The 9949-nt window shown below is 37.1% G+C and overlaps 1 protein-coding gene across 2 annotated transcripts; it reads right to left on the reverse strand.

The window, feature by feature from the left end:
- Positions 1-604: 604 nt before the first annotated feature.
- On the reverse strand, positions 605-7004 carry dcun1d5 (DCN1, defective in cullin neddylation 1, domain containing 5 (S. cerevisiae)). Of its 2 annotated transcripts, none has more exons than XM_038288476.1 (9): positions 6966-7004; positions 6796-6841; positions 6044-6140; positions 4902-5067; positions 4714-4805; positions 4528-4636; positions 3891-3995; positions 1227-1329; positions 605-1044 (listed from the first exon to the last, which is right to left on the reverse strand). In XM_038288476.1, exons 3-9 carry the CDS (start codon positions 6106-6108, stop codon positions 920-922), a joined length of 765 nt encoding a protein of 254 aa, XP_038144404.1. In that variant the 5' UTR covers positions 6109-6140; positions 6796-6841; positions 6966-7004; the 3' UTR covers positions 605-919. The 2 variants fall into 2 exon arrangements, with proteins under 2 accessions (XP_038144404.1, XP_038144405.1); XM_038288477.1 differs by having other exon boundaries at positions 6796-6838; positions 6966-6986.
- Between the last annotated feature and the right edge of the window lie 2945 nt (positions 7005-9949).

Consider the following 9949-nt stretch of genomic DNA (forward strand, 5'->3'; position numbering starts at 1 on the left):
ATATTAGGGCCTTTCTTCCAAGATAATTTTGTTCATGTGAGGTAAATTTGTCCATGTCAGAGAAAGTGAAACATTTCCTCCTCTCTCAGCTGTCTGAATAGTTTAAAAAATATTGCAGTGACCAGAATTGTACACCCAGGACTTCTAATAGGACACCAAGTACAATATATTCTAACTATAGACCTTTAATACCTAATGGACCAAAGCCATCAGCTTAATTGTTAATTTACTTTAAAATAACCTATTTAACCACATTTCTAATAAACCTGAAGCATTTGTGAAAAGGCAACGCTTTTAAAAACTTCCTCCATCTGTTAAGATTTAAGAAATGTGTCTCAAAGGATGAAGATTAATCTGTTGATTCAGCTATCTAGAAGGCAATAACTAAACAATGAATGTAAAGAGACTGGTTAAACACATACAGGAAAACTTTGAATCCTTTAGGAAGTATGCTATTATTTTCATGTTTTGGTAACTTTATATTTTTTAATGGATGAATTCATTTCTCCTTTAAATTCACCAGGAATTCTAGTGTGAGATGTTTTGTTTATGTTGCCCTTGTTTGTTTGGTGATAATTTCAAACTGTAATAAAATAGCAGCTGATACTTTTGAATTCCTTTTAATAACAGTGAAAACATCTAAACAAGACACATAAACGAAACAAAAACAATAACCGGGGAGTAAATTCCACAATTCTTTCAGCAGATTTCATTTCCCCAGATTTTCTCCAAATGAACACCAGGAAAACAAATATGAACTTCTACTCCGAGAGAAACGACTCCCAGCAACTGTTTACCGAGGGCAGAGGATCTCTGACAGGATGTTGATGGTAGAGTCCACGGCGATTAGTCTGCAGTCCAGGTTTTGTTACTTGGGTTTTTTTTTTTGCATTTGTGAGACCAGCATCGGCCTTTGTTCTCATGTCAGCTGTTTAGTTTCTGCGGTTAGTTTTCGCTCGCCTTCCCTTTTGTTGGTGATGCATGGCAGCCTAGATGCTGACCTCGTCTTCTGCCATTCCACAAATTCATCTAGCAGCACAGGCCCTGCAGGACAATAAATGAATGCTCATTCACAGCACTGTTCATTTCACAATCCGAATAAAGCCTAATCAAAAAAAGTCTCACTGGAGAAAATAAAGTTTAAATTGATGTAAAGTCCTGTTATCATCCATTTTCATTTTGAAGCAGCACCAAAAGCTAAGTTAGTGAATTTCTTTGATACTCACAAGCACCGTCTTCATCGTAGTTACTGAGGTCTGTGTTGATGGTCCTGCTGAACTCTAGAACGTTGTACCACTGGTCTTTATTCAACCCTTTATACTTTGACTGCTGTGGAAGATAAAGGGTGTGGTCATTAGTGAAGAAGGACGGAGCAGGAGGAGAGTCGCTGGAGAAGACGAGGTTTTAAAAACAAATGAACCAAATAAAGGACAATGTGCTGACTGGACTATAAAAAAAATACATACAAAAAAAAAAAAAAAAAAGGTTTTATTTTTTTTAACAAGAAAAGTATTTCTGGTCACTATATTGTAAAATGGTCAATTAAAATTAATAATTACTATTTTACTGAACCCGGACCATATACAGGTGCTGGTCATAAAATTAGAATATCATGAAAAAGTAGATTGATTTCAGTAATTCCATTTAAAAAGTGAAACTTGTATATTATATTCATACATTACATACAAACTCATATATTTCAGATGTTTATTTTGTTTAATTTTGATGATTACAAATGACAACAAATGAAAATCTCAAATTCATCATATCAGAAAATTAGAATATTGTGAAAAGGTTCAAAATTGATGGCCCCTGGTGCCACACTCTAATCAGCTAATTAACTCAAACCACCTGCAAAAGCCTTTAAATGGTCTTTCAGTCTAGTTCTATAGGCTACACAATCATGGGGAAGACTGCTGACTTGACAGTTGTCCAAAAGACGACCATCGACACCTTGCACAAGGAGGGCAAGACACAAAAGGTCATCGCTAAAGAGGCTGGCTGTTCACAGAGCTCAGTGTCCAAGCACATTAATAGAGAGGCGAAGGGAAGGAAAAGATGTGGTCGAAAAAAGTGTACAAGCAAGAGAGATAACCGCACCCTGGAGAGGATTGTGAAACAAAACCCATTCAAAAATGTGGGGGAGATTCACAAAGAGTGGACTGCAGCTGGAGTGAGTGCTTCAAGATCCACCACACACAGACGTATGAAAGACATGGGTTTCTGCTGTCGCATTCCTTGTGTCAAGCCACTCTTGAACCACAGACAGCGTCAGAAGCGTCTTGCCTGGGCTAAAGAGAAACAGGACTGGACTGCTGGTGAGTGGTCCAAAGTCATGTTCTCTGATGAAAGTAAATTTTGCATTTCCTTTGGAAATCAAGGTCCCAGAGTCTGGAGGAAAAGAAGAGAGGCACTTCATCCACGTTGCTTGAAGTCCAGTGTAAAGTTTCCACAGTCAGTGATGGTTTGGGGTGCCATGTCATCTGCTGGTGTTGGTCCATTGTGTTTTCTGAGGTCCAGGGTCAACGCAGCCACATACCAGGAAGTTTTAGAGCACTTCATGCTTCCTGCAGCTGACCAACTTTTTGGAGATGCAGATTTCATTTTCCAACAGGACTTGGCACCTGCACACAGTGCCAAAGCTACCAGTACCTGGTTGAAGGACCATGGTATCCCTGTTCTTAATTGGCCAGCAAACTCTCCTGACCTTAACCCCATAGAAAATCTATGGGGTATTGTGAAGAAGAAGATGCAATACACCAGACCCAACAATTCAGAAGAGCTAAAAGCCACTATTAGAGCAACCTGGGCTATCATAACACCTGAGCAGTGCCACAGACTGATCGGCTCCATGCCACGCCGCATCGCTGCAGTAATACAGGCCAAAGGAGGCCCAACTAAATACTGAGTGCTGTACATGCTCATACTTTTCATGTTCATACTTTTCAGTTGGCCAACATTTCTATAAATCCTTTGTTTTTATTGGTCTTCAGTAATATTCTAATTTTCTGATATGATGAATTTGAGATTTTCATTTGTTGTCATTTGTAATCATCAAAATTAAACAAAATAAACATCTGAAATATATGAGTTTGTATGTAATGTATGAATATAATATACAAGTTTCACTTTTTAAATGGAATTACTGAAATCAATCTACTTTTTCATGATATTCTAATTTTATGACCAGCACCTGTATATTCTCAGGACTTTATTTTTATTATCCATAGGTCAACATTTAAAACAATAAAAACCCTGTGTCTAATGAGGAAACAATTAGGAAAAGAAGATTTTGTCTCATCTCACCAAGGCTGATTCATGCAGTGGGATTGAGTGAGTGATTATTCTTAAACTTATGTTAGAGTCCTTTAACACAGTCTGCCCTTTAACATCTCCACATTGTGTTAATAAATCCTGCTCCTTAAGATAAGCTTACACTCAGGTTTTCCACGTTTTATTTAAATCGAGTCACCTTGACAGAAATATGTGTATAAAAAGGTGCTAATTAAGTAGATAGTGTTATTAGGAGATCTGTTTAAAGGGAAAACTTTTTTTAGTTGTACTAAAACGTGCCACTATCCTTCACCATCACACGGTGAATAGGGAGGTTAAAGCAATAAATGAGCTACACTTTAATATGATGTTGCTCCATTTCAGCTCTGGGATAGTGAATAAAACAATGAGGTTCTTTTACAGAACCAGACAATTGGATCCAGCACCATCCCTGGTAAAGAACTGGAACCTTGGTGTAGATCATAGAACTGAATCAAAAACACAAAATGACTTTATTGTCCAGCACAAACAGCTCTAGTTCTTCCATCTATGCTCTTCATCTCCCAAAGTACGAAGACTTGTCACATTCCCTTCGCTGGTTCTACACAGCAGTTTACCTCCAGGAACTGGCGGAAGACAGGAAAAAGAGGCCAGGTCCTTCCCAGTAGCAGAGCCAACATGGATGTCGCCGTGTCCATGTCCAAACTCCTCTGGTTTGTATCCTGTAAACAAAAAGCACTGAATTGAAAGCCTAGGTTCTTAAACCGTCTCACCATTTTAATTCTTCAAGTCAGTGCCATCAGGAATAAGTCATTTCTAATTTGAAGAGGTAAAAATCTGTGTACATCACATATTTAACCATGTTTGCCCCAAGCAGCAGGACAATATTGTTTCAATGATGTTGGAATTAGGAAAAGCTTATGTAAGTGAATAGAAGTGCTTTTAACAAATCTGAAAAGAATCTGGTTACAAAGCAGAGACAACTTTGACCAAATTATAATCCCCTTCAACTAAACGCATCACCTATAACTATACTGATTTTTTTCAAAAAGATGCAGAGTAGATGAGTTTAATACCAACTTACTCCTACATATGATTAACTATTACGAGATTGACCCTGCTGATTTAAGCTCATGTTAGTTTGCATGCTTCTAAGGCATAACTAAAAGCCCTGACAAAAACACCTGTACATCCCTTTAAAGTGATTTCATTGTGTAGCAGCAAATTAAAAGCAGCATGCATCAACAGACTTACCCTGGCAAAGTCAAAGGCATATCTGTAGATATTTTTGAAGGCTACAGCGTCATTAAGCTCACTGCGCAAGTATTCGAGTTTGCTTTGTAACCTCTCAGTAGAGTCGCATCTGAAAAGCACAGAAATGTTGCATTCATAAATGCTAGTTATAGTCAAAAATGAAGCAGTAAAACAAAAAGCACTTACTGTAGTACTGTCATTCCCCTCAGCCATTCGTCTTTAGTGAAGTATCCCATTTTTGCAGCTTCTAGATGCCAGGCCAAAACTAACATTATAATCTGAAACAAAACCAAGTAGAGTTGTTAGAATATTTAAACCAGTTAAAGTGCAGTGGTAAATTAAGAAGATCCAGGTTCAATCCCAGTCTGACTCACATTCTCTGGTTCCACACCAATGTCTTCACAGAACTTCTCCATGGCTTCTGGACCAACCACCTTATCAGGACCAGCATACTTGTGGAACCAGGCCAGGCACCTTTTACTGGAAAACTGCCTTTCAGAACTGTTTGGTTTAACACCTCGGACCTGAGGACGGGTAAAGCTGCAATACAAAACATAAATTCAAGCAAGAATGCCTAAAAGAAACTAAACCTTGATGACTGTTCAATTTTATGATTTCAATAAGCTAGACTTAGGTTTCTACACATCATTTCAAAAGTCTAAACTTTTACTGTCAACTATTTCAACTAGAATGCACAGATAGGTAAATGTGCACCAATATCCTAACCTGATATTAATATTGCCATCATGGCCGATATACTTCCCTCCTCCTAGCACACCATGAAACATTGACATCACAATGTCACATGACTAAAACACAACATGACTGATCCTCCTGAAACAAAAACAGTAACTACAAAGAATAAATATCGGCCCAGTTTTATTTATCAGACCAATACGTAAAACTGGGTTATCAGTCCAAACAACCTTTAACTTGATGTTTTAAATACTTAAAAAAAAAGGCTATTTTTTTATCCCCACTAATCACATGTTCCCAGTAGAAAGGGCAGCTTTATGCAGTAATCTTAACGAGACTTGACATAAATTCCCTGAATGATTGTTAAACTGATCCACACCGTTGCCATCCCAGGAAGAAACCCTGTCATCATAAATGTTCATGTTTATGGCCATTGCAGAAAACGCAGCGCTACCGAACCAGATAACATTTTCAAACTTTTTATGATTGCCAATAAAGACAAACCAAGAGCAGCAGCAAAGGCGTTTGTCTTTAATTCCTGTCAAGGGTTAAAAGCAACCCTCCCCCATGAAAGACACGTACAAAACAAGACGTCTAAACTCACGGCAAGAACCGGTAAAAATAAGAGTTTTTATAATAATAAGTAGTAAGTAAATAATAAGTAAATAATTAGTAAATAATAAGTTTATGTATTGTTTCTATGGAGGTAAAAAAATAAAAAATAAAAAGAATCATCAGAGCTTAATTGCTCACCAAAGAGGTCGCATTTTTAAATAGGTTCATGTAGAGAGAAAACATTTTTTTTTAAAAGAGAATGTACCTTGTTATTTTACACTTGTGCCCTTGTTCCTCAGAATCAGGCAGTTTCCTCTTCTTCACAGGCATTATGGAACCTTTATGGGGCTTTCCTACATGGGCTACACACAAAAACAGGTTTGGGAGTTGATTATTGCAGATTTAGGGAATAACCAGAACATTGGAGAAATCTGACTGATTAAATATAAATCAGACAATTATCACAGGGGGTCTAGAGGGCTTCTGACGTCTTCAAATTTAATAACATCTCAATTTGTTTTCCAAAAAGGTGTCTAGATTTTTTACATTAGTCTTAGATTTATCAATAACTGTTTTTACTTTGTTGCTTTGACACATTATTGAATTGCTGGCCTCTAGGAACACTGCTACATCTTAGCTCAGATAATAAGGGACTAATAGATCAACATTAATTTCAATAATACAGAAAGGTTGTAGTTGTAAAAAAAACAGGCAGCAGAAATTAAAATGTTGCTATCGGAAAACAATCAAACATTTAAACTAGGGCTGCAAAACATAACGTATATCATTGCAATTTAATCACAGATTTAATGCAGATTTTATAGCCCGTTTTATACAGCAACTTCATTGTAGGTCATGGGTAGAATGTCGTTCCAATAGATGTTTACTACATCGATAGGAAAGCCCTAGATGTCAAAGCTCTAAGATAACAGATAAGAGGAAAATGTGAATTCATTTCAGCAGATGTTGAACCAATTAAATCAATATTCTATGATATGCATGTTATCTATTTCTTACCTGTATGCCTCTGGCTTCCTTGTCCATTCAAATTAACAAGATTCTGCTATAAAAAAAGAAAAGAAAAAAAAAGAAACATTTCAGATGAAAACCTTGTTTCTTACCAGTATACGGTTAATATATTAACGGCTTAAACTGTTGTTTTTATTATAAAAACAATAATGACTTACAAGCTTATCCAGCGTTTCTGAAGTTTTACCAGGTTGCACAAGCTGATCCGCTGATCTGTCGAACAGACAAGTTACTGATGAAAACCTGAAAAAAAAAAAAAAAGAAAAAGTTAGCCTCTTGTTGTGATTGGGTAATCCTAAGCATCCCTTAATGCATAGCTTTATAGTATATTAAATCAAATTTTTGTGATTAACAATAATTCTAAATATTTTTCAGGTGAATTGACACAAAAGAGAAAAAGCATCAGGCTCATCAATTGGTTATAGTCATGTCAGATGAACAGCGCTTAACAAAACAGATTCTTCAGCATTTAAGTTGCATTTCAGTTCAACCTTGCACGGCCGAACCTGATTTTGGCGAAGAGAATAAATGTAAAAGAGAGGCAGGCTGCAGGCAGCAGTTGTTAATGACTCAGTCCAGTTCATAGTACTACAGTTACTAATATTCTGACCACTCATTCCCCAGAACAGTTCAGATTAAAAAACATTATCATTACAGCATTCAACCTATAATGATGGTAAACAGCATTTCACACTATTTTTAGAGCAAATTGGGAAGGGAAAAAAAGGGGGAGTTGCGGTCTAGCGGTTAAGTCAAAGCTTGAATCCTGAGGTTGTGAGTTAGACCCTAAACCTCTGATTCCTCCCTGGGCGCCCCACAATGGCAGCCCACTGCTGCCCAAGGGGATGAGTTAAATGCAGAGGTAAATTACTTTTTTTGAGATCAGTAAAGTTCAATTATTTTTTAATTGTCCAACATTATTGTGATACTTTAAGTTCTTACATAAGTGTAAGATGATACCTGGAGAATGTTTATGAGCCACTGCACTTAAGCTGGCTTCATGTGGTCTAGTAAAAATGATCCCTTTGTCGTGGTAGAGAAGAGAAACATGATGGAGCCAAAGATTATCCTAACCTGCTAATTGGCCAAGACAGTTATTGGCTCATCTGATTCCAGTAAATCATGCACCCACTGGCGCACACTAAAGACTAAATCAGAAAATTGTCTACGTCAGAACCCAGTTCACACATTACCCTGTTGGCCGCTATCCTCGATGGCCTGCTATCTAGCATCCAATAGAATCCAACATCTACGGTCATTTTAAAAACAGCACAAGTTTAAATTGTGAAAAGAAATGTTTGTCACTGCATTGTGTAGGCAATGACACACAAGAGAGGACGTAAAAAAAAAATGCAGTACTCATCATAAAGAATTGGTTCTCCACCATGTTGAAAGGTCAAAGTTTTCCTGATCTCAGCATCTTGGGCATCATCCCCTTTTACCAGCTTTCCAGGGTAAAATACATGAGTGGGTATTCACTTGCAATTTTCATGCAAGTTTTGTTATTTACCATTATTAGGATACCACAATAAGGCAGTATGGTTCACTGGTGATGCCCACAAGAAAGAATGTAATACTGGCCCATTGATATTTAACACATAGCGTACAATTACAAATTACAAATAAATAGCGTACATTCTCTGATTAATGCACTTTAAGAGATTTTAAGCAGGCAATTTACTTTTCGTAAAACATATATCTAATTAAACAAAATATTAATACGAATTTATCTTATTACTCTAATCTCCAACGTGGTTCCATTATCCAGGTAATAAGTGTAGAAGTAGTCTATTCGAGCGTTTTTTTAAATCCAGATCCTTAAGGTACACTGCCCTGCATGTTTTAGATGTTTCCCAGCTTTCACTGACCTGCTATCCATTGATAGCATATTATCAGCTCTTGCTTAACAGCAATCATCTGAACCAGGTGAGAAACATCCAAAACATGCCGGGCAGTGTGCCTTGAGGACCAAGTATGAAAAACACTGTTCTATATGCTCCTAGCAAATCACATCCAGCTCTAATATTCTGCTCAAGCCATTTGAATAGAAGATCCTAGAGAGATCCATGTTATGAAACACTAAAATATATTCCTAATGACAGGGCTATGAAGAACTCAGACTTTATAACTGATTTCACAAAAGGCCTGCGATTTTTTTTTTCTTAGTTGAAAGAACTTAATTTGAATTAGGCCTTTTATAAAAGCAAATTCCTGTTATGTAAACAAAATGTTAGACTTCTAACTGCGACATAGAGGCTGGCACAGTGGTTGATTCGGGTCGCACCATAACCATCTGTCATCCTATACAGTAACGGAAAACATGAACTGCGTCACAACCTTCATTTTCTCCAGAATCGTGCCCAGACTTGAAAACAGTTTTACACACCGACCGAAAAAATGAAATCACCAAGAGCAATAAGCGTTACTCGAAACAAGACATTTTTCTTTTTACTTTATATTTTATCTCCCTCAGGCTGACAGAAAAAAAGCTTTAAATCAAATCTATGACAGTAGAAACCAGTTTCTAACGCTAAAATAACGATTAAACCGAAAACACGATTAGACTTAAGAATAGTACTTATAAGAATAGTCGGTTTCTGTACCTTAGTTATTGTCAGTTTTATTTTTTCAAAACCTTTACTCAAATAGGACAGTTAATGCTAACGTTAGCACCAGCAGACAGTCACTGTAGCTCATTTAAAAATTATTTTCACCAAAAGCCGATTTGAGACTAATCGTAAAAAGCCGCGATAGATTAAATAGCATTATACAGAATAGCGTGTTTAAAACAGACAGTAATTTATATTTTTTTAACTGCAAACGATGGTCTTTTGTTAGCAAGCTAACGCTAACAGCATACCGCGGGTCTAAAAGAGGCTTTTACGACGTTGGGCAGTTTAGCACGCGATTCAAAGGCTTTAATATAGCGGCATAATTAAGTCTTCAATGATGTTTAAGAAATGAACGAGTTAATGAGCGTCCGTTACAAAGCTCCCAAATTCGTTATAAAACACTTACTGTAATCAGCGTCACTTTACTTAAAACATTGAATCCACCTGCTTTCCACACTGTTCTGCGGCTTCAGCTGTACCGGCGTTTCCGTGGGAGTGGGCGATACCATCACAGAGCGGAGGGGAGAGTG

This window comes from Cyprinodon tularosa, unplaced genomic scaffold (assembly GCF_016077235.1).
Source record: "Cyprinodon tularosa strain WSP-4 unplaced genomic scaffold, ASM1607723v1 ctg257, whole genome shotgun sequence".
NCBI lineage: Eukaryota > Metazoa > Chordata > Actinopteri > Cyprinodontiformes > Cyprinodontidae > Cyprinodon > Cyprinodon tularosa.

Excerpts from the sequence above, each read along its gene's own strand:
- dcun1d5 (XM_038288476.1), bottom strand. The coding sequence starts at position 6,108 with ATGCCTGTGAAGAAGAGGAAACTGCCTGATTCTGAGGAACAAGGGCAC. Across the intron at positions 4,806-4,901 it reads TTGGTGTGGAACCAGAGAAT|ATTATAATGTTAGTTTTGGC; the intron begins GTGAGTCAGACT and ends GTTTTGTTTCAG. Across the intron at positions 1,045-1,226 it reads CTACGATGAAGACGGTGCTT|GGCCTGTGCTGCTAGATGAA; the intron begins GTGAGTATCAAA and ends ATTGTCCTGCAG.